This window comes from Stegodyphus dumicola, chromosome 7, assembly GCF_044657685.1.
Source record: "Stegodyphus dumicola isolate Sdum_Otavi_A_Nest chromosome 7, ASM4465768v1".
Taxonomy (NCBI): Eukaryota; Metazoa; Arthropoda; class Arachnida; order Araneae; family Eresidae; genus Stegodyphus; species Stegodyphus dumicola.
Genome location: NC_140774.1, coordinates 152,169,178 through 152,194,317, shown reverse-complemented (window position 1 = coordinate 152,194,317; position 25,140 = coordinate 152,169,178). Strand labels below are relative to the sequence as shown.

Genomic DNA, 25,140 nt, shown 5'->3' with positions numbered 1-25,140 from the left:
GGAGAAAAGCAACAATTCGGAACGGGGAGGTTTTAATATGCCTACAATAATAACACAACTTTCCAATTTTTGTAATCCTATATAATAGGATTACAAAAATTTATAGTTCACTACAAATTTCGCTATAAAACAGTAAAAATTTTATTCGGCATGTATTTAAAAAAAAAAAAAAAAAAAAAAACTCGCAATCTATTTAAAATTATTTGCTTCGGTTTCAGCCACATATTCATTTATCGGCAATTAATTCCTGTCAATTCTTAAATAAAATGCGAAAATTTCACAAAATAATAGTACAACTCTGTAATAAATTTTTGAGTAAAATAAAAATAATAGTAAGATTTTTCACTGTTTGCAATATTTTAAAACTAAATCACCCAAGTACCAGTACATGCTAATTTCATAATGTGAAAGTAAAAACTGTATATCTGTTGAATTTCTCTTAAAGCGATTTCGAACAGAAGCTTTCCCCTTTTAAAAGGTAAAGGGATTTTTTTCAGACAGAAATATAAATTCAGTAAAGAATTACAAAGGAGGGAAAAACTTTTTTTTTTTAATTGCACATAACTTTTAAATGCTTTTTTTTCAAAAGCAACAGCGCACCTGTTATGCATTATGCACTCTCAGAACAGTGATTTCATTAGCTTCGAGATATATATATATATATATAAAAAAAAAAAAAAAAAAAAAAACTTTTGGAAACGCCGAACTAGTTTACTATAATAAACTCTGAAAAAGTTAACCTAAAATAACTTTTTCCTGAATAAAGAATATAAATGCATGCGTTTTATTAAATCAGTAAAAAAGAAAAATACAGAATAGAGAGTAAAATTTTCACTATTCCCGAAAGTATCCTTTTTTTAATAAATATTCACTTTTGTACGGAAATTTTTATTAGTTCAGGAACTTAAATGTTACTTTCTTCAGTATCGAGGGGAAGAACTGTATCTGTCAGCACGCATATTTTAAAAATTGAATTTTAAATCAACTTTGTCAAAACAATGCGAGGTGAATCTAAATCCACCTAAGTGCACTTTCAACCAGGATTGATTATCTTTTGCAATGCTTCATTTCATTAGCTTCATTACTTTACTTATACCTACAAGTATTCATGAAAAAGGATTTCATCCGGGGAAAGGTGAAATTCCGGAAAGGAAACAAGTTATAAAAATGAGATGAAAATTCGATCGAAATACGTGCACTTATTAGACACCATAATTCAGGCCAATCGCCTCAAGGGGTATAAGTTTAATTGGTTTCAAAATTTCGCCCAAACTAACAGAGGAGGAAGAGTCACTGCAGTTTCCTATCGAAAGATACATGGACAAGCTTGTAAGACAGACATAAGAAGTTATAAAGTGTGTCATATTCCTCAACACAGCTGGAAAACATACACTTTTTTTACGGGTACGGCACCCTGCTCAGTTTATAAAAACAACAGCAATATGTTACGTCTCAAGTGTTTCTGAAACTTCAGAAGATTCGCGGGATTCTTTTTTTTTTTTTTTTTTTTCTTTCCTTCCTTTTTCTCTCTCTCTCTCTCTCTTTTTTTTTTTTTTTAAATTTCAACGGAGGCGACAGCAAAATTTTCACTTACTTTTTCTCTCCCCTAACTACATTATTTACGGTTGCAATGCAATTCGATTTCAAATTTTGCATGAGATTAACTTTTAACTGAGCCATTACTTAAAAAAAAAAAAAAAAGGTGGGGAGAAAGTTACTTCTCCACACTGCTTGCAATATTTGTATAGTTTTTTTTACAAATTAAATGAATTAAAGAGGTACCTCCCAAAAAACCTGTCAGCACGACAATACAATATAAAAAATCATGCCTCAAGACATCAAAATCTCTGTATCATATTTCCCTAATGTACGCAGAGATAAAATCAAATTTTTAATATGACTGACTAATGTTCTGAAAGTATTTTACATTTTAACTGCACATAAATATTAATACCTTTATTTAATCTACTACTTTCTTACTACCTGCAATTCAAATACCGTTCAATTATTTGTCTTCATATATGGCTGAATTATTATCTTATATTTGACTTATTTTTTTAAATGATTTTTATGAAAAAAAAAAACTTAATCTAAAATCTCCTATTACTGTAGACACGCATGATAACGACCTCCTGTAGCTTAAAGATAAAGAGCTTTATAAAAGGAGAAGGATGGACCTACAGTAATAGGGTTTTTTCTAAGATGAGAATATTTCCTTAGGCTGTAATAAGGGGTTGTTATAATGACCCTTTGCAGCCTAAAGAAGAAGGGGAGTGGCTATAACAGAAATGGGTTTAATATACTTTTATTAATTGAAAGATTTTTTGGAAGCCATTGAAAAAGAGCAATTGCTGTGATGAGTGGTTGTTATAACTAACGTCGACTGTAATTCTCCCAAAATTTCGGTAGATAATCTTGAGTGCTTAGTAAAATTTTCGACTATTATAAAAATTAGCTAAATTCTACTGACAGACACACACATGGAACACATGCATACAAGGCATTTCCCAACGCTGAACTAAATAATGATTAACTTAGTTTTTCGGAAATGCTGATCAGTTGTTTCATACACAGATTACCTAGTGGATCAGTATCTCTCCACCTCTAGTAATGCAAGAGGGAAGACGTTTTTATGTTAAAGATGGCATACTAAACTAAATTTATAACTAATGAAGATCCGCTTTAGAAACTTTATTTTGAGCAAGCATTACTTCATCAAATTAACTTAACCTGTTCAGTGCCGAGTTAACTCGGCGGCTGAAACGGGTTAAAGCTGAAACTTCGGAAAATTCACTGACCAACAAGTTAATTTTTAAATTCAATTTTATGTTTACCAACTCGAAATTCACTGAAACTTGGGAAGTTCAACAGCGCATTCATACTGCTGCAATATGAAATTTGGCCGTTTCGAAACAAGTCTAATCCCCCCCCCAAAAAAAACCAGGAGTTGCATGACGCCAAACACGGGGACACAAATTAAAAGCCATTTCAAGAAACAGAACAGAAAGTATAGTTAGCAAATGATCACACATGTCCATCACAAACTTCCAGTAAAATTGCATAGTAAAAATAGCTATTCATGAAATTTGCAAAGATTAAATACAAGGAACATAATTAATGACATATACAGGATCATCTAAAAATGAGCCAGGATCTGTGTAAAAAATGAACAGCAGCGAAAGATTTAAGGTTTCAAAACGTAACTTAAGGAATACCACAAAACACTTCATTTGTCCTCGCATAACTTCGCACAATTCTTCTCTGTAACACCAACAACAAAATTTTTATATGACAACATTTGTGGGGAATATTTTATCTACATAATGAAATTTAATGGCATGAAACATTTGTATCATTCTTTTACCTAGTATGTTGAGAAATGGCTGTAAGTTTTCGACATCTATAATTATTCGCAGTATAATGATGCAGCTTAAAAATGCAGAATTTTTTTTTTTTTTTTTTTTGGTCTATGCAATAGCTGTAGTGAAAGATGGTCAGAAAACAAAAGCCATAAATGACTAATGTTGTACGAATGTAAGACGAGTTACAATGTACTTTATTAAAGTACCCAAGGCATCGGAGAATGCACTATTTTATTTTACTCCTTTGAAGCCTTGATTAGCCAGCCTTTAGAGAAACAGCATCATTATATTGGAGATGATGTACCACTCCTAAAACATGAAGAACAGGTTTGATTTTTGAAATGTAGTTGGGAAAGTTTTGATATTAATCGGGTATGTTACAAGACTTTAAAAAAAGGAAACTGACAGTTTGGAACAACCTGATGTTCACTCTTTCCACACGCGTGTATTCTGCGGTTGACTGCTGTTGTATAACCCTCCTGAAAACCTGATGATAATTTTAATTTAATTTTTTGTTGATCAGTTGCAGCAATGCGAACATTAACTTGCTGCTATATGCCACACCACTTTTCCTCAGAAAACTCTATCTTCGAAGGCACGACAGGTTGCCATTTCTATTTTCTTCGCGGAAAGAGCGACCGTAAGTGACCCAGCAAAGTCGCCCGCGAGGCAAGACCACATTCTTTCGCTCAACTGGTTTGGCCGCTTTCCAGTCATGAATTTTTATTGGTGGATGCTGTATTTTTCACTCTACTTTTCTCCACTGCTTCTTTATTTGATTACATGCTGCCAGGCAAATGGTTGTTTGTGCAATAATTGCAAGGGGAATGTTTTTTTTTTTTTACTTCTTTGCAACATACCAGGGAGTCGCTTGAGTGGAAGTAGACAGGGATGTATCCTATAGTAGGGGGAATTTCGGAATTGGAAAGCGAAGGAAAATTTACTAAGATGGCGTCTGTTTAACTACGCCTCACAGCATGGGCTCAGTTATTAAGACAGCTGCCAACATTTATCTCATATATATATGTGCTTATCCTCACACGATTTCTTAAAACTATTTTGATAACAGAATTTTAATATAAATAATTACATATGCTAATGCTATCAGGTGCAAGAGTTGAAAAATACGCTACTGAGATAAATATTTTACGATATGCAGTTTTAATCAAGGAATAACTATAGTATTAAAAGTTCGAATTATATTTCTGATTAAATTAAGACTTTAAACATTCTAGTTAAGTTATTCTGCAAACTTTTCGATAATCCTTCACTTACTGATTATCCATTATGGAGAAGATTGGCGGACCCATGTCATTTCGCCATCTTGGCACAAAGAATATTGCCTAATATGCACCACAGGCAAATTTAAATTACAGCCGCTAAAGATATAACATCCAAATTTGAGTAGATGGACAGATTTTTTGAAATTCTGAAATTATAATGCAAGGTATCAGTACTGCATCTGCAAGGCATGGAGACATTACAATCATCCATGCCTTAACCAATTTAAGCTGTTTGGCGTAATAGTTAGCGTACTTTAAATACTATGCAGACCAGGACGCATGCTGCACGCTACCAGGATAACTGCTCGAAATTAGCAACTGGATTTAAATAATAGTCTTACAATATACGCTTTTAATGCTGTATAAACTAACTGTACTCGACTATAATGTATAGAATGAAATAAAAAGTTTCGATTTTCTCAAATTTCATAGGCGAAACGTTTGCACCATTCTTTATTCCTTTTACCATCAACCAAGCAAAAGACACTAGGATAATAGTTCAATACAGCATGATCCAAGGTTTTTCAACTTAAAAATAGCGTTATTCACAAAAATCGAACTTACCATCACTCTGCATTCCTTCACTGCTGAAATCATGACTGCCGTCCGGTGAAGCAACTGAGCTACTGCTGTCTGGAGCTACCACCATAGCACCACCCCTGGAACCAGCCGGGGGTGACATACGCTGATGAGGGTGGTAGGAGGACCATTGGTCGAGGATGCCACTCATGTCCAGCATGCTGTCTTCGGGCCGAAATGTCAATAAATTTTGCTGCTGTTGTTGTTGTTGCTGCTGCTGCTGTTGTTGTTGCTGCTGCTGCTGTTGTTGTTGATGGTGATGATGTTGGTTGTTCTGCCTTTGGAGACTTGCCGCTGCAAGAAACAAGTATTTCATTTAAATATCAGTCATGGTCTAAAGGTTCACGGATGAAAAACATAAGTGGATGACTATCGATGGAATGACTTCGGTAAAGCTTAGATGAATTAAAATGATGATACACATTTGCTTTTTTTGTAATTAACGTTAAAGTTTAAAAAAGAATACATTACACAATATTTTATAATAAAGAATTACCGTAGAACATGATTACAGTAGAAGATGAGGGTTTTAAATCATTACCTAAATTTACAATAGCAACTGGGAAATTATATACACATAATGCAATTAATAATTTTATTTCACAACATTATTTTGAAATATGGAATACTGATACACGAATCTCATATTTGAAAATTCTGAGATTCTTAATGCATTTGTACACTTAATGCAATCAAGATTTGCACTTGTTACAAGTATTGACCACTATAAAATCCGTAACATAATTACTTTTCTAAATTCAAATTATACTTTACATTGCATCTCATGTTATTAAATATTCTTGTGGAACAAAAATTTTGAGAATTAAAAAAATCTAAGCGTCTTTGCAAGAAATTCTTTACGATGATTCATAATGGATACAGAAGCACAACATCTGAACAAAATGTACGCAAATATCAAAACAGAATGTACTGTGACCTATCGTTGTTCCGATTCAATTACCGTTGCTGTTAACTAATAATGAAACGCACCTAAATACAAATCACTAAACTAACTAATTCCATTCTACGAATTTAAAATGTGGATCCTAAAATTCCATCCCCTTCCTCTCCCAGAAAAAGAAAGCTAAATAATTAATTTTACAAATCTAGATCAATAGTTTCTCAATTAAGTACTTATTAAAAATTGATTTTTGCCTGATGACAGAAGTGCTTTCAAATTTTCCTAATTTTCGTCATGCATTCTTTTCATAAACGAATTTTTAAATCATTCTTGAGGTATTCTTAAAGTACATATAAAGAAAAAAAAAATACTTCCCGAATTTTGCCAACGATTATAGTTTATTAGTACACAAAGGCAATTTATTGTTGATTAGATATCAGTGTTGTTTATTCTCATATATTTAATAAAGCGGGGAATGTTTTTTTTTTTTTTCTTTCTTTTAAATCAAAAGCGCTTATCAAAACGGTCACTAACATAAATTTTTACGATTTCACCATTCAGGAGACAGAAAACGAGCCGTAAGGCCGTCATTAGAAAGTTCTCAAAACAATTCCGGTGGCAACCATTCGTGCGAGTGTGGGCGTGTTCTCGACAAGCGGCAGTCACGAGTTTTGAGCAAGGTCATTGGCCAAGGGGTAGCTATAACGATGACTTCATCCTTGTGGTATATCAACGGACACCTCCCAGTAAAAATTTTGATTTTTTTTCGTTATTCCATCTTTTCCTTTCCTCGCATTTTTTTTTTCTTTCGAACTTTGAGGTGGCGGCATTCCCAGAAAAAAATATTATTCTTCGCGTGAGGAGTACTACAACTTCTCAATTACCGGTTATGGAGATTTTTGAACCATTGTTTGAACTGTACATTTAACTGACGTTTTAGAATATTTTACAGCATATAACTATTCATTTTTGGACCAGAACATTTGCAAAACTACCGCTTTAATGACTTTTTCTACAGAATGGTTTAAATGATTTTCAGGATGGATTTAAAGCAAGGAAAGACACATTTGCGGTTAGAATCCGGGGACCCCTTGGAGCCCAGGAGGTAGAAATTAAATATCCGCGATAATGATTTTAAACTCAAAATCGTTCTGTTATGTAATTTCATTCCCAAAGCTATGTTAAAATATTTCAGAAGTCAATAATAATAATAATTATTATTATTATTTACGTGTTTCGCCCTAAGGCACAGCACGGAAGGGAAGCATGCCTTCATGGAGTACATTCTAAGGGAAACTGGCTCGTAGTAAAACGTTACACACGGGACAAACACGAAAACGCCCAAGCAGACCGCCCGTTCGCAGGATTCGAAAATCGAACCGAACTACCAGTGTTCTCGGATTTTACCGCTCGGCCACTGGAGGGCGGAAGTCAGTGATTATACATCGAAAATTAATCGTTACTGCATCATATAAAAAGATCCTTGAAACTCTTACGTTTGTGAACTGCTGAGATATATGTTCCACAAAATTTTAATAAACAACTGGAAATGCACAGAGATAAATTAGAGATTTAAACGAAAATGTATATTTTTATTATTTAAACCGTTTACATCAAATTAAAGAATGATATTATATGTACAAAATACATGACATTAATTTTTGTTTAGACATTATTAATTAATTTAAATATTCAAAATAATTTTGATTTCTGTTATATGCAATTTATACACAAAAACGAACGCTCATAAAATCTGATTCTAAGCTTATGAAAAACCACTAGATGCATACGATTTGCATTATTGTCAAGCTTTTTACTGCGCGTCTGGAATATTTCACAGAAGGCTACACGTAAATTTAATACAAGAATTATCATTTCCAATGTTTTATGATAACGTTGTCAGTGTGACTGTAATACTGATAAAAAGGACGAATTTTTCTTGCATCGCTTTCTGGAACGCCTTCATATGTAATTATCTAAAATAATATTTTTCATTAATTTCACTGTTCATTTGCTACAACGACCAACTAGATCCGCAGCAGATAGAAAACATAAATCATTTCTTCTGGAATTCAAGAGACGCTTGCGTTTTTTCAGCAATTTCTATGAACGATATTGCCTACATCTTCTTGGTAATCTCACCATACTTAAAATTCATACAATGCACGATAACTGTAGATTATTTCAAAGATATCCTTTGAAAGACTTCTCATGGCACGTTCATAATCATTATTAGAGCATTGAACCATGAAATTCATAAATAGCTACAATTTGTAGAACAAACAGTCCTCACAAAATTGGAATTACTCCTTTCGAATTCTGCAACAGAATTGTTTCAAATTGCGACAATCATCTTAGTTATTGGTTTAAAACCTTTCATATACTTCCTAGCTGTAATTCAACAATAGCAAACTTCCTCTCACAGAATCCATAATACGTCCTGTATATCTATTCTGCTACGTTAAAATTCTGCGAATAGACTTTGAATTGATTTGAATCGTATATTTTAGCTACTAATATTGTAAGGAACTACAAACAGATTGTAGCTTTGCATGAAATGAAAACCACTTCTTTGAAAATTATTGATAATTTCTGATTTATTTCTTTTTCATAAGCTCAATAAGAAAGTAAGATGAATATAATGAAACCGAAAATCGTCTTAATTCTAGACACTGAGCTACCAATTATCTACGTCGTACGTCTCGAAGAAGATTAAGAATTTATCACATTTTGGGGAAGAAATTTAATGATTTTTGATTGTGATAGCCTGAAATGCAATTAAAAATTCAACGTTGGTTCATGGCCGAAGAAACTGATCCTGGTACCACGTTAACTAGGAATGATTTTGAAAGTATAACCCTGCGGAGATTATTAGGATTTTTTTAGCAAGGAATATGAAAACTCAAGTGTGCCTTAGGCCAGATTCGAACAAGGATCTTTTGACTGCTAGCTTGAATATACTAACCACCAGGTTTGGACAGGGAAGGTCTGACCGACGCGGAAAACTTGCATAGAAGTGCCAGCACCTTTTTGCAAGCTGGCCATTGTTCGCCAAGACACAAGACACCCGCATCCTTATGAAGTTTTGTTTATACCATTTCATCAAGAAGCGGGACGCCTATGTGAGAATCTTTAAGTGAATAGTCGCCGAATTGCATGAGGATAAAATGCTTGCATTATGAAGTCGTCCGGATGGCGAGATATGAAAACTGCTCCCTTTTTATACGCTTTGGAGTAAAGAATTCGATCCAATAGTTATAAATTTTCGAGGAACTAACGACGATGAGGATTAAAGCGGGAAATTTAACACGATATCTGCTTCTTAAAGTGTCAGTAAATCGTTTCCTTCCACTGAGTGAGTTTTTTTTTTTTTTTTTTTTTTTTTCAGGGGGGCATGAAATCCTACAGTTATGACTAATATTTCATCTTCTGTTAAACAATCGATGTCAGGTGACAAGGCGGACCTATGATCATCGGCGTCACAGGAAATTTCCCGAATTTCCGATAGCCTTCATCTGCTTACCACTTACACCACAACAGCACACAAGGGAGAATGCAATAATTCTTTTATATTCTCCCTCACTGGGGAAAGGCACGAAACGAATTCCAGGTATTGATGAGAAATAGTCCACCACATTTTAGTTCTACAGCTACTATAGAGTCCATTAGGGCTTCCGTAGTAGGAACCATGCAAAAGCAGCTGTACACTCGCCGGGAGTCGAAATGAGGATCTACCAGTAGCTAGATGGACATGAAAACTACTTACATCACGACAGCTCACGGTAATAGCAACCAGTCTTCTTTAAATTATTTCTAATGCTTAAATATTTAAACATATAAGCGAAGTCATCCAAACAAAGCAAATAAAGAAGGATGAGAAACGATGTAAACTATCAGTTTCTTCAAACCAGATACTTTTAAAGTACTGACTCAAAAAACCAGTATAAACTCATGGAAAAGATACAGACAAGGAAAGAGCAAAAGATAACAAGAGTAGGACACTGGAATATGCAAATAAACTATTAGGACTATACTAACAATTAAACTATAATTACTATTTTGAGCAGTTTCTGGCATGTTGCTACAAATAATTGTATACTTAAGAAACGCATGCGGTGTTGTTCAGATAGTGAAAAAAGCTAATAAACTGCAGAAATAATATTCTGTTTCTGTATCTGGTTAAAAGACACACGAAAAATGCTCTCATTTCCCTCAAGACACCGTAGTCTTCATTAACACCTCCCTTTTCAAATTGTTAAGAGGTAATTGAAAATTCTACTTTTCGAAATCTAATTGCTATCAAGGTTCTAATAACATACATCATTTAGTGCATCAAATTTTATTCGACACTAATTTTTGTTTTGAAATTTGAGCATGCACAGAGATTATAAAGATTATAACAAAAATTTTATATTTAAAAGATTTAAATTACATTCCAGATACTTCTCAGCACATAAATCATACAGAAGATGAATAAATAATATCCTGATTAAGGGAAACCAATGGAATTCTTTCACTATTTAGTATTAATTTTATTTATACAAAACTTTTTTTTTTTCTTCTTACAATACACTTCCAATTTTTTCGAAGTGACACGATTACATTACTTTTATGATGTCTTCACAGTTTTTCACATATTTCTTAGATTAATGTAAAAAGTACACTGCATGCTGATCCTTTAAAATTAATTTTTTTATGGAAAGTTAAAATTTCACAACGCCATGTTTAGATTAGCCATGCTTTTGCACTAACAAACAAGACAGCAGAGTACAAAGAAAACATTAAGATAACCCATTGCGCACTTTTTTTGCAGCTATCATTTTGAAGATCTTAAGAGGAAAAAATGAAAACAAAACATTTTAATACAATGCATGCATTTATTTGAAGACATATGAGTACTTCTAGTTTGATATTCGACACCCAACGTAAGCGTTATGGGAAGAAAGTGGTAAATAAAGAACAAAAGCCGACATAAATTCGCTTCAACGTCTATCGAATTCAGACGATTCGCATTAATCAAAGCAGACAGGCAGACGACAGAAAAGAGGCAATGAGAGAAAAAAAATGGCGCCAAGATACACAAGTTTATTGAAGATTAAGTAGCCATCTCAGATACGGTCCTTGATCTTTAAAAGTGTATTATAAAAACGAAAACGACTCACAAAGGATCCGATCCAATTACAGTTACAGTTATAAAGCGACATTGTCTGTGGCATGAAAGGAGACAGAGGACTCATATTTGGATATTTAGGCGAATAAGGGAAGAAAGTCATAGCGCAGATAATAATCTAAATATTAAATCTGTCAGAGGGCATGATGAATGTTTGATTTAAAGCATTAGGATACCAGAAAATTCCCCCTTTACAAACGATATTTCACCGAGTATTTTTTAGAGGGTTTCACTGGGGGGAAAAATATATATAATAATAAATAAATAAATAAATAAAAAATTCTCAAATACTTTAAATTGCACACCTGTTTACAATTTGAAGGAAAAGGAAGGGAAAAAAAAAAAAAACTTAAACATCTTGTAGTTACTGAAATGGAATAGATTTACACAACTGCTAACATATGTTGACAGAAGTAGAGTAATGGGCATTAAAATTACAATTTTTTTTCAATTTTTTCCTTTGTAAATTTCTTAATCTACTTATTTTTTTTTTTAATTATTGTTCCAGTACTTCGTATAGTTTCTGAATGTGACTACGATTTTCTGTTTTTTTAATATAAAGCTGATACTGTATTCATTATTAAACTATACTATACACATTCTTATTACTTCTCAACTAAAAATTCTAAATTTTTAAATCCCCTATTTTGTGCGGAATTTTACCTCCTTTCTCTTTAAAGGCAAATGTAATGTGTGACTGGGTTTGGTTTCAAATAAAACTATATATGTAAAGTTCTTTAAAACGCAATATTCTGCGCATGCTCTGAATTGTGACATTCATTGCGAGGAAACCATACATATAAGATCGGTTCGGTACAGGATTTACGTATAAGGTACACAAGCTATAGCTTAGGGCTCCCGCTTTCTTGGGAGACCCTCAAAAACCTCTAGGTATCCGAAAATCATACTTGGCATTGACATATAATATTTGGACCTATAAAGAGTCCCATATCTCAAATAGCTTAGGGCCTTATCAAGCCTAAAGCCGGTCCTGGATCGGTTTACGAAAAGCATACTGCCTTTACTGAAAAACAAAGCCAGTCTATTATTCTTTAGGTAGAAATGCACAAATTTCTTACCCGTCTTCCATATTTCCAACTGCGCATAGAGTATGTCGCCACCGTTGGGAATTTTTTGTCTGAAGTATGCCTCTGAAAGTGACGTTAAACCAAGTCCATCCATATCAAAATGCTGTAATATGTCCGTAGACATTCCGTACTGATTTAAGGTCCACAATAACCATGATTTTGCCTCATCTAAACTCCAGTTTGCTGGATCTGAAATACCAATAACAATGACGTTAGTTATACATCATATTATAAAAGCAAAACATGTTTATGTAAATAATCGTCTTTAAAAATTAAACAAACGTATTTGTATTTCATAAGGAATTACATTTACCACTTCATCAACGCGGATTTGAACAACGTTTAAGAGTTTGGCCCTAATACCCTAAAGTTCTTCAAAAGGCCATGAGTACACGGTATTTTGTTGTTTATAATTCTAAAATGATCCTCTCACTTGTACTTTCACTCTTTTCCTACATATACGTGCTTTAACTGTCTGGTCATATTTCAAGATTCATATTTTTGTACTTAACAATATCATTACAAATGTCTTTGAGTGTCTGTATACGGCTTGGCCGCTTGCAGGATTAATTAATCCTTTAGTCGAAATCAAGAATGTGATTAGAAATGAAAAATTTTAATTTAAAAATATATAATACAGATTTAATTTTCCAATGCAATCTCACTTTCATGAAAAATGAATCATGCATTACACCTGTTAAATCGAAGATTTCCTAGCTATACACATATAGATATTATAGAACAGTGACGCCCACAATACAGCGGACGTTCTTTCAAAAGCAGCTGCAGGATTCGGATAACCAAAAACGTTTGTTTCTCTGCACAGTTTTGCAATAACCAGACTTTGAGGTAAAGCAAGGGACAGGAGACAAGCAACACTTGGCTTGCCGTGACATTCAATTCAGAAGGCCAAAAGGAACACCGGAAACGCGTGAGTATACATTTAGGAAATTAACGCTCTCCAATTTCGCACGCGATCACGGCTGTCCAGTTATGTTTCCTGTGATACGCTGGCAGGTGATAAAGAAAGACGACAATAAAAAGCAGAATGTAAAATTAGACTTTTTTTTTTGCCTAGTTTGTGTCTAATTATATGGGTTAGAAACTATTATTGTGGTAAGTAAATAATGGAACAACATTATATATACTTGAAGTAGTCAATCAGGGACTACCTCATTACGATGTCCTATCATAAAGCTGCCGGCACCTTCATACAACTCAGCTATTGTTCGCAATAGCGAGCTTTCATGAAAGTTCTTTGGTATAAAAGTACCAGCACCTTTCACCTTTACGCTAAAGCAATAAGGCCGCGAAATAAAGGCACGTTTATGCTGAAGCCCTCTAATTATGATTAAGATTTATGCGGATTAAGTTTCTAATTTTAAATTATAAATCTTAACATTATTTTAGAATTTAAAAGAAGTAAGCTACCTATAAAAACGTGCTGGCACTTTTCTGTATGGATACTGCAATGCAAGTGGCACTTTTTTGTACGGATACCGTGTATTTGTATAAATGCAAGTGGCACTTTTAAGCCAGGGCATCGTTTTGCAAGTAAGGTTTTAATTTGCTGTCTGATTAGTAAATCAAATAAAATTTCTACCTGTATAGCGGTGCGCAGTTTTTCTTTAATGCTAAATGCCAATTCAGATAAAGTGCTCAAAATAATTAGAATTATATTTGCTTATTAAATCACAATTTTATATCTTAATTTTATAACATTATAATAAAAAAAATTAGGATTAGCAGGTATAGCAAATCCCGGTGCGAAGAACTTTTTTTAAGGATTATAATTATAAATTATTTTATTTAATGTAGTTACAGATTATGGTCCACATTTCGCTTAACACAGTTAAATATGGAGATTTTAGCAAATCCCGGTGCGAAGAACTTTTTTTAAGGATTATAATTATAAATTATTTTATTTAATGTAGTTACAGATTATGGTCCACATTTCGCTTAACACAGTTAAATATGGAGATTTTAGCAAATCCCGGTGCGAAGAACTTTTTTTAAGGATTATAATTATAAATTATTTTATTTAATGTAGTTACAGATTATGGTCCACATTTCGCTTAACACAGTTAAATATGGAGATTTTTTAATTAATGCCCCTTATGAATTTAAAAAAAAAGTAGGCTTATTTTGATTTTAAAAGTAAACAGCAATGCGAAATATTATTGATGACTTTATTTGCTATAAGTCTGAATTCGATTTATGAAGATCACCATGACAAATATTAATGAATATTTAAACCGAGAGCATAAATAATCTAAAGTTTTTTTTGGGGGGGCTATGGCTCTATCTGCATAGAAAACTGCTGTAGCATGAAATAAATGCAAGAGACCAGTCTAGCAATTTGATAAAATAAACCGTCGCACTGAAAAACATCTTCATAGTCTATGGTAAAACATCAAATTACAACGCTATTTGATGTCTAACTGCGTGATCGGGAAGGCGCTCTCAAATCCAAAAGAAAACAAAAAATTGTCATTCACTTCCGTCGAGTTTCGTGGTAAAAATTACGTGGTGGGAGGAATTTTTTATAACGCAGCTGCTGAATCCAAGTCAGTCCATATAGTGATTACGTCAGTCTCGTCATGCCTAATTTCCTACGTCTGCAGCTCGGAGAGTTTTCGAAGACTATTCCCATTAATATGGATGGGGTCAGCAGACGATGTCCAAAAAAGTCGGATGTCCAAGAACGGCTCATTGAAGCAAAGATGAAAGTTTTCCCTGTTTTGAACATAAAATGGTTACCACTATGCAAAGAATACTACATACCAAATAAAAATGGATTTACGAGAAAATTTATAGCAGAATCTTAAATTAACCGTAACATTTTTGTTTCCTGACCATGATTTTTCATATAAATATGGGGGATCTACGAACCATTGATAATTTTAAAACACTTCTCCAAGCAGCTGCTAGTTAATATACTGCACTGTCATTGGAAAGAAGTATAATGTTTATACGTTTGGCTAAAATAAGAACGAAATTAATGCTGTGGCCTTAAGAGTTAAATTAAGGAATAAATGTTTACGACAGAGTCTTAAAATCGAATGATAGAATTCTTGTACACTGCAAGGATGCTGATCAAAATTTAAGAAATCAGCAAACTTACCAGAAAAATGAATCATTTCGCCATTTTCTGGAGTGATATTTCATGACAGTGACAGGATAATATCCCCAAAGAGAAATATTTGTATCAACAAGTAAATAGTTGAAGAGGACTTTAGTTAGTTATAATCAAATTAGGATTATTTAGCACATAGGAGTTTTCAGAAATAATTTAAAACAATGTTACTTCAGGACTCTCTGCAGCAGGTGGTTACCAATTGACTCTCGTGAATCCTTCTCAATGATTTTCATCATTAATAACATAATTATGCTATTAAGATTTCATTCCATGGCATACAGTGACCGTGGTGCTATCATAAAGCTTTCCATATAATTAATATTATACATTTTAGTTCTGAGTGTCATTATTATATTCCTCACAAAGATTCTAGAGGGCTTGTAGTCGCCAAATAACTCTCCCCAAGCCTTCCAAATTATTTCCAGCGTTTAGGTTTCACGAAGATTTGACTTGATGCTAGGTGGCCCTCAAGTAATTTCTATCATGATTTACTATTGATGATCTGAAGCGATGGCACGAGAATGCAACGAACTGATTCGATGACATGAGACCTCGAAACTCTCATGACTCCTCCACATACCTTTCACATTTCGAATAGTTTTAACGGAATTCAAACTTTGCTGCTGGCACACTGAGGGCCGCCCTTACTGTACCTGGCGGCCTGGGTTTAAACTTTTTTTCGGCACTCTCTTCTGTAAACCAAAAATAAAAAAATCATGATGACACTAAAAATGCTTTTTGATGTTCCAAAAAAAGTCTTAACTATTCGGTGCGGCGGCATCCCTGTGACATGCTGAGGTACCCCTTACCCAAAGCTGCTAAACAAACCAGGGATGTACCATCATAAAATAATGCTGTTCAATTAGTATAGGTATTACTTTCAACTAACTATCAAGTAATTCTAGCATATACCTAACAATACTTTTTATTGAGTAAAGACTTTTATTAACTTCAAAGTACATTATTTGTCGATTCTGAATTGGCTCAAATGTGACACAATAATTTAAAATATGTTTTTAATTACTCCGAAATAATGATGACTCTAATTAAGGCTATGTTAATAGACAGTACATCAAAACCAATGCCATCAACGATGTTTATGGTTAAAGAACAAAGCAAATGTCCAACTAGCTAGCTCTTTTCCACTAGTTCAAGGCTGTTTTACCACTGCCAGGAAATGTAATTCAAATAAATGTCATCCATGTCTAAGAAATGGCTAATTACCTCTTGCTTGGACAGTCACGCATGAGCACCGAAGCCTACCACCTAGTGACTCATATTTTCTGCCCAAGATAAACTTTTCCTCATTTATTTCTCAGAGGAAGCAAATTTTTTTTAAAAGGCACTCGCGTTGGGGAACTTCTTCAACGTTGGTTTTTAGGTCGTTATTTCCAATTACGTCATCTGGATTTCCCCAGACTGTGAAATACGTCGAATTTCTCCACAGAAAGCCGTCCAACCTCATTAAAATAAAACACGGGTGTCCATAGCAGAGTTTTTTTTTTTTCATAATTTTCTATTGTTCTCTGGGAGATATTTGTGGTTTTGCATAGGACATTGGCCACGAGGTAATGGTACATTTAGAAGCGAAGAACTTTTGCTATAAAGAATTGAGGAAGCTAAAATGTATTTCATTTCATCATATTTGTAACATATTCAATTAAGATTGTCCTTTATAAAGAGTTTCCTTAAAAGCAGAGAACAGAAAATATTTTAAATCAAGATCTTTGAATAGTGAACGAAGGAAGAATAATGTTTTGCACTCCTCCTTCCTTTGGAATCCCACTTACTAAAGCGCTCAACAATGATTCTTGAATTAACATTAGGCTTAACGGAATATATCACTGTTCTTAAACTAAAGATTCTACTTTTCTACAGTTATAATTTAGCGATTTTTGTTGATTAATTAATAATGGTCCTTTAAAAAGCTTCGTAATTCACTGCTTATTCTTAATGCACCAGTTGCCATCATATAAAATGAAAAGAATTAACGGGTGCCTTCGTAAAATCTGGAAAAAATTTAATTTCTATCGACCGAAAAATGAAAGAATAAAAACAAACGCAGAGAATGAAGCATTTCAAACCTCAAAACAAGACATCAATAGTGATTTTCACGGCAGGTCCTGATTACCGACTAGCCCGCAAATTATACTTTAAGATGTTCAAATCTTTTTATTCCTTTTAAGATACATATTTCTTACATTTTTTCTCTCGTTATATGAATAACTCTAAACTGCATTAACAGCAGTTCTGAAAAGCGCGTTTAAACTGCTCTTTGCCAAATGGCTGACTATGCAACTTTGACGAGAACAATAATAATTCATTTTCAACAAAAAGTTTAGTTTAACATTAGTACCTACTCCAAAGACTTAAATTTTTCTCGCACTGTTAAGAAAAAAATGGCATACTGTACATTTAATTAAGGGGCAATTTTTTTAATTATACTTGGTGACTAAATCTCACAACTATTGAATGATAGTCACACATAGTTATCTCTTTGTTAATTAGATGCATTGCAAATTAACTAGCAGTACAAAGGTAACTCGACAATAAATTTAACGAAATAAAAATGCTGCTGAATTTCGAATACAGAAGGTAAGTTTTTTTTCCTTCACTTTAACAAATTAACTCTAGAGAAAAAATGGTATATTTATTAAAGCGACATCTAGAGGGAATACGTTCAATTACCACATAATGTCGGAGAACAGAAACTTTCTTCTTCAGGTATTTAAGAAGAGTTAGATTAATATATTAATTATTCTGTAATATGATATCCGAAAAACATATGAAGAATAGTATGTCTAATGTCGCCATTTCCCTCTCCTCTTGTCAACAAGTACAGCTGAAATAGACCATTTTTTGGCGTCAGTTGGTTGTTAAATATTAAAACAGAATCTCCTTGGTTCTACTTTAATTACCTTGAAGATAATTTCTACTTCCACTCCCCCAACAACAGAGAAAATTAAAATGGAGTTACATCTCCGAGGTAGAAAGAAAGAAAAAAGGTAGATTTAATTAAGAGTGTGAGAGGGGAAAGAATCCTATAGCACATACAGAGTGATATTTCTTAATTAAATTCGTTAGAAATGTGGATAACTACGTTTTCAATTACAAAAAGCAATTTGTAGTTTCTAAAAGTAATACCTACTTGTAATTGCTGATTTCGACAAAAATGTCGGCTTTACGCTCAGTTCAATTCTTTTTTGACAAATGTCTCATTCTTGTTCACGTGAAAAAAATTAAACATTTGTTTAAATTAAAAATGCAGGACATGGCGGAAAAAATGCGTAAATTATAGAAATTAGTACATCAGAATTGCTCTAGAAATCAAAATGATTCAAGTGTTAAAAAGTGAGAAATGATATTAAGTTTCGATGAATATAATATAAAAATTTTTAAGACTTTCTTCTGTGTCGATAAGGATTCAGTTCTGTTTTGCTCTTACTCAGAGTGGAATACATTCAGCCGCATATGCATGATCAGTGAATGTTTAATTTATGAACTGAAACTGGTAGACAACACTCTGATCTCCCTCAGAAAGATATGCAACTAATAAACAACTATGTGATTTCCTTCAGAAATTTAATAAATTAATTATGTAAATGGTAGTCAATTTTCTCTAGAAAGTTTAAGACAAGACACTGCAGGACTATGTAATGAAAAGCAGATTACTTTCACTGAGGCTACTTGCGGCAAAGCTTCCCAAAAGCTCATAACGGCTTTTTGAAAGAATTTGGTCTATATTCACGTTACCCATACAGAAAATAAAGAAAAATCCATGCAGCTAAATGGCAGCAAATGGACGTGGGATCAACACTGCCCGAGCCTATTTGCCGGGAGTCTCAGCTAATGTTCGAATCCGCGACGAACTCAACTGTTCATTGGTCTAAGAGCTACTCGATTACAGGCTGATACCTACATGGATGAAATTCTGCATAAAGTTCATTCGTATATGCAATAACATCAGAGGAAAAACAAAGCACCATTACAGACAGCGATTTACGCTAAAAATCAAGAACAAGATTGTTCGGTGCCTTTGGCCAATTTACCACTAGCGGATCTCTTTAGAAAGTCAATGGTCCAGTATGATTTGTGTTTCTTCATTAAAAAAGTTAACTGATTTCTATTGTTTTTCGGTTAACTAATTACGATATAGCAAGTTCGGCAAGAATGTTTGGTCGATCAGCAGCGTTCAGAGGTCTTATCCATTCGGCTATTGATATTTATGAATTCTTGGTAATCAATTAGATATAAGTTACTATGGTTAGTGTTATAGTGACTGAAATATATTATTGACTGTACCTATTATATGCCCAAGTATTAATATATTTAATATTAGTCAATAAAGAAAATTAAGATCGCTGAGTGATCACCACGATATATATTATTTTCAGCCAATGGGTTTGATGGAGTATCGAAATTTATATAACGCAGACATCTGAGATAATTGCAGCATTAATATTTTTAAGAAATTATGTTATACCTGATGTAAAAAGGTGCTGCAGATAAACAGTTTTAAAGAATGGCAAACCAACCTTGAACGAAACAGACCGGATAAAACAAATTAACTAACAGAACAATGAGCCAGACCTTTACAGAACACATTCGAAATTCATCAATTCTTTTCAGCATTTCATATTTGGGATGCCTCACCTTTAAGTACACAATTTAAAAAAAAAATGCAAATATCTGACCTACTCATAAAAATCTCCAACTAGAACTGTACACAAAAACGCCAACTGAAGCGTAAGAAAATAGTCCTGCGGAAAGATACAGTTCTACTGAACCTTCGTATCCCATGGCGCAATTCGCTATTGACAACAGTACGTCAGGCGTTACTTGGATGCCGAATTTATAATCGAATTGGCATTATTTTCTTCCGCGCTTCTTTTGTTAATCTAGTCGCTTATTTATTGGGCAGTGGGTTATTTTATGGGGCCAAACCCACTGCATTAAATATCTGAGGCAATCGTAGGCTGAAATTCCATTTTATTTTTTGATCTACCTTAAACGGAGTGATTTGACCTACATTTAGGGATAGGAGGAAGGTAGGAGAAATTCTTTGGCTGTGAGTGCTTTATGTAGTTTGTAAGAAGAGTGGGACGATTATGTCTGTCCCCCTTTTTTGCCCCAAACCATGAAACCAGGTAACAGTTGCGTCAGCAAGTGATAAAAAAGTTGTGAAAAGGCGAAGAACCTGGGGATCTTTTCCCCTAGCGGCGAAAAAAAAGAAAGTAGATCGTGGAAAATTTTGAGATATATATTTTTTGCTGTTCTTTTTTAATCATTTATTTTTTAACTTTGACCTAGAGGCAAGCAAGCCTGGAATTTATTAAAAACTTTTTTTTTCATATTACAAAGTCTTGGGAAATCTGAGTGTACAGGTTGGATTTTTAAAGATTTTCTCCATGGAATCATATCCCAAAATCTAAAAGAATTTTTATCGTGTTTTTAATTACAAAAAGCAATTTGTAACTGAGAGACCTTTTTTCTACAAAAATTTTTCGAATATGTTACAGCAAGTGGGAAATGAGGATGCTAATTTAAATTTTCGAATTAGTTAACTTATGTAATTGATGTTGGTTTTGCTAGTGAGAAAAATCTCTGCATTTTCAGGCAGCCTCAGACAGATTCCTCGTCTTCAATGAGTCAAAAAAGTTATCTACATCTACATCACATTGTTGGGAATAGTACATCATTTAAGCAAATGAAAAGAAAAGTTAAAAAAAAAAAAAAAAAAAAAAAAACATTACTGTAGCTTTTCCTTAAAGCCAGATACACAGAAAAATTAAAAATAACTTTTTGGGAGAAACAAAATTGGAATTCACATCATAAACTAAAATAAATAAATTTAAATGACTATTAGAGGGTTCAAGGAAATCTAATTCATCAACAGAGGGTTTTTGGTTAATTTTAGAGGAAATACTGAAAGAATTGTTAAGGGACCTAGCATTGATATATTTATTAATTTCTCTTTCTGTGACATAAAATTCATGTCAAAAAATTAAATGTTTTTTTTAATTTGGCCAATGCATGATAAAAGAAGTTATAAATTCACCATGTATCAAAATCTAAAACAGAATCTTTAAGAGCTGACGAACGAATTTTTTTTAATGTGAGTGAAAGTAAATTTATAAGGTAACGCATCTGACCAATTTTGCAACTAATAGAAAAGAAAAATGAAATTACAAAGAGGCTAACAGATGCGATATCTGATGTAAGTGATTCACTATCCCTGAAAGTGAGCATTAATATCTTTAATATTAAATACTAATATCTTTAATATCAATATCTTGGCATTAATATCTTTTTGAATATTAACGATTTTTCGATTCTGAAAAGTTAATATGTTAAGGAAATGGTGTAGATATGAGACATCTTTAAACTTGGCTTCTCATAATAAATATCGTATTTTATATCCCCCAGAAGTTCTTACATAATTTATAACATCTTAATCAGTAAAATGTGTTTATTTGTTGTTATTTTATTTTTATTAATTTATATATTTTTATTCCTTCCTTAATCTATAGTCATAAAAATTTTTCAAACACAGAATATTCACCACTTGCATACCCAGTTAGATAATGAAATATCCTTTCTATTCATTCTCTTTTTTAAAAGAGAATTTCTTAATGCCACCTGTAAGCTGTAAAAGAAACTTTTAAGGCAAACGATCGCAGCAATTTAGGGTTCAGTGATCTCTCAACGAAGACTTGTTTCTACTCGCGCCCACAACAAGGCAGCTTCTGTTTTCGAACTGGGTCGTGCACATAACATTTTTTTTTTTTCTTTAAACTTCACAAAAAAATTGATCTTTTCCATTCGAAACGTGGGGTGGAACCAAGTTTGAAGAAGTTTAGAGGTTTTTCTACTTCTGAAACCGGATGTTTACTAGCTCGACGATGACGCATGAAAATGTAGAAATTAACTTTTTCTTTACAGGAATAAAATCCACTCCCTTTTTTTTTTTTTTTTTGTATTTAAGGCCTAACCTTTTTATTTATTAGATGAGACGATTAAAATTAAAGCAAACTACTCCTTAATTAATTATTAATTAAATTAGCCCGTTTTAAAAAGCGAAATTTAACCATTCATAGGAGAACATAAGTATGCCTCAGATGAGAAAACAATAACGATCTGATTTTCCAAAATGCCAACAAAGTTCTTTAATCTCTTCGTAGAACTAATTATAGTTAAACAAAATAATGTTTTAACTGAATAAGTTTTATATTCAAATATAAAATAACAATTATGTTGCATTTTATTAAACTTACGACAAAAGTTTTATTTGATTATCTAATTTGCAATTTGTAACATCTACAAACAATCGCTAACTATTTCAATTTATAACATCTATATCTCTGTCAATCCTGAAATCTTAAAAAGCGGGATGTTTTCGTGCTGAGCAGCGATATCACTTCAAATGAACTCCAAACTGACTTTTAATTAAATTCACTCTAATGCTTTGTTCAGGTTACTGAACTACATGCAATACAATTCTGATGTAAAATACGTTAACATTTAATAAGATATAATAAATTTGAAGTTCTTTGGCCAATTTTATTTTATTTTTCTTACAATTTTATACTGAGAAAATCACGAATAGCGAAATTTCATTTATCAAAATAAGTTTAAATATGATGAAAATAAAATTAATAAATAATGCATATAGTATTTGTGTGGATAAATTTAGTAATGTACAATATATTGGAGTAAAATAAAATTAAGTATATAATAACTGATTAAACATTGCTTGAATCTTTATACAAAAGCCTATACATGTCTACAGTAGATTAAGACAACTCAATCCAATGAAATTTTATACGAAAAAATTAATAAGATCAATAAAAATGTAATAAAAATATGCCAGATGAAATAAAATTTAATAAGACAAATTGCTTTTAAAATCACTTGGGGAATGCAATCTGCCTAATTTAAGTTTCATTCATTTAATAAATTTTATTTACGGCTGGGATCTATTTTAAGTACAAGAACCGGGATACTTGGTGATTTACCGGAAAACCGGGAGATATGATGAATCACCACAAATCTCCCGGTAAAACCAAGAGAGTTAGCAGTTATGCTATATGATCAGTAAGTAATTAATATGAATAAGTAAAATCCATGATTATATTCCTTTGTTAAGAAAACTAATCCTTTTATTTTGTTCTCTGTTTTTGTTCCTAAACTTCCTGTTGAACAACTTAAATTAAATAATCTTTGATAAAGTCAATCCATCGCTTATTTACACTTTCCCGAAGCAACAAGAAAATTTCCTGCAGTCTACTCAGCTTTAAAATGAATCTATTTGGATATATGGTCAGCAATATTCTTTAAGATTTCGGATCTGTCATTAAACTTATTCCCAACCAGTTATTAGATGGTTCCCTCAAAACAAATTCATAAATTCTGTAAAAGTACATAAAAAGTCACTGAAATTTTAAAAATATTAACTTACCAGAAGAAATTCCAAGAATACCACAAGCAACATGAATATCTTTCGCTGCTTGCTCCACTGCCAAATTCCTCAATTGCTCCATCTTTTCATTGGACAATCCTTCTTCCTCTTCCCTCTTAATGTTTACGTTAGGCCCCATGGCGCCCATGCGCAACCCTGGACACTGGTAATCCCCTTCTTCCACTTCTTGTTTGACCTGGACGTATGGTGGAGGTCCCACATAACCTTTTCCTGGAGGACTGTCATACAGTGTTGGGCTTTCGGCTGCCGTGGGCCCTCCCGAAGAAGGTGACGGGATATTAACATGGACAGAACTGTGGAAGCCTGCCATTTTTGAAGTATTCTCTATGGAAGAAGGTGTAGTACTATTGTATCCACTTCTCAGAAGTGTAGTGTTATCGCACAGCCAGCTCTCAAAGTCAGCCATGCACCAAGTTTCAAGGGATAACGGGCTTCCCGGGTTTGGTACTAACTGGGGCCTCTGAAAAATAGAAAGATACTATTAATGTTTTTCAACTTAACATCTTCATAAATAAAGTTAAGTATAGTATCATGCTTCTATGTTAAAGCGGCCATCGCGCTTATTCTCTATAACTGGAAACCTTAACCGCCCAATTTATAGGGTGATGACGCCGAAGACTCGTTCTGTGGCCGATTTAACAAGAAGTACCTACATTTTAATGCTTTGATACAGTCAAACCAAAAAATAGAGCCTACTTAATGCAAGAAAAAACCAGAAGAAGAGTCTTTTCAAAACAAAATATGGCTGTAATTTATCACTCTAATGCTCTAATTCCAATTACCAACCGATTCTAATTCCAATTACCAACCTCATTCGTCAATGATAACGATTTTGATTATTAAGAATAAAAATAGTGGAACAGCAAGCGATAATTTTCAAAATACAAAAGTCGACCACTTCGAAAATGATTTTAGTTGTCTGTTTGTCAGAAGAAACAAGGCAGGAATAGATAAATAACGGCTACCCCTTAGCGGCATCTTACTTTGTGATGACAAAATTTGCAGACAAAAAAGACAGAATCCTGGTTCTGCAATTTGATCAAACGCATTATGTACAGTAGTTTAAAAAATATATTTAAGTGCCAATTTAAAAAATAGCGTATGCTAACTACCATTTAACATTTATTATTTGCCGACGC

At 33.1% G+C, this 25,140-nt stretch overlaps 1 protein-coding gene across 2 annotated transcripts in view; it reads right to left on the bottom strand.

The window, feature by feature from the left end:
* LOC118197891 (SAM pointed domain-containing Ets transcription factor-like) overlaps positions 1-25,140 on the bottom strand; it is a 45,094-nt gene that overhangs the window by 5,754 nt on the left and 14,200 nt on the right. For both annotated transcript variants that reach the window (XM_035369448.2, XM_035369447.2), the window contains exons 2-4: positions 23,981-24,461; positions 12,375-12,572; positions 5,210-5,518 (exon numbers count right to left, since the gene is read on the bottom strand). In XM_035369448.2, coding sequence (XP_035225339.1) covers positions 5,210-5,518; positions 12,375-12,572; positions 23,981-24,461 — 988 coding nt within the window. The remainder of the gene's footprint in view (positions 1-5,209; positions 5,519-12,374; positions 12,573-23,980; positions 24,462-25,140) is intronic.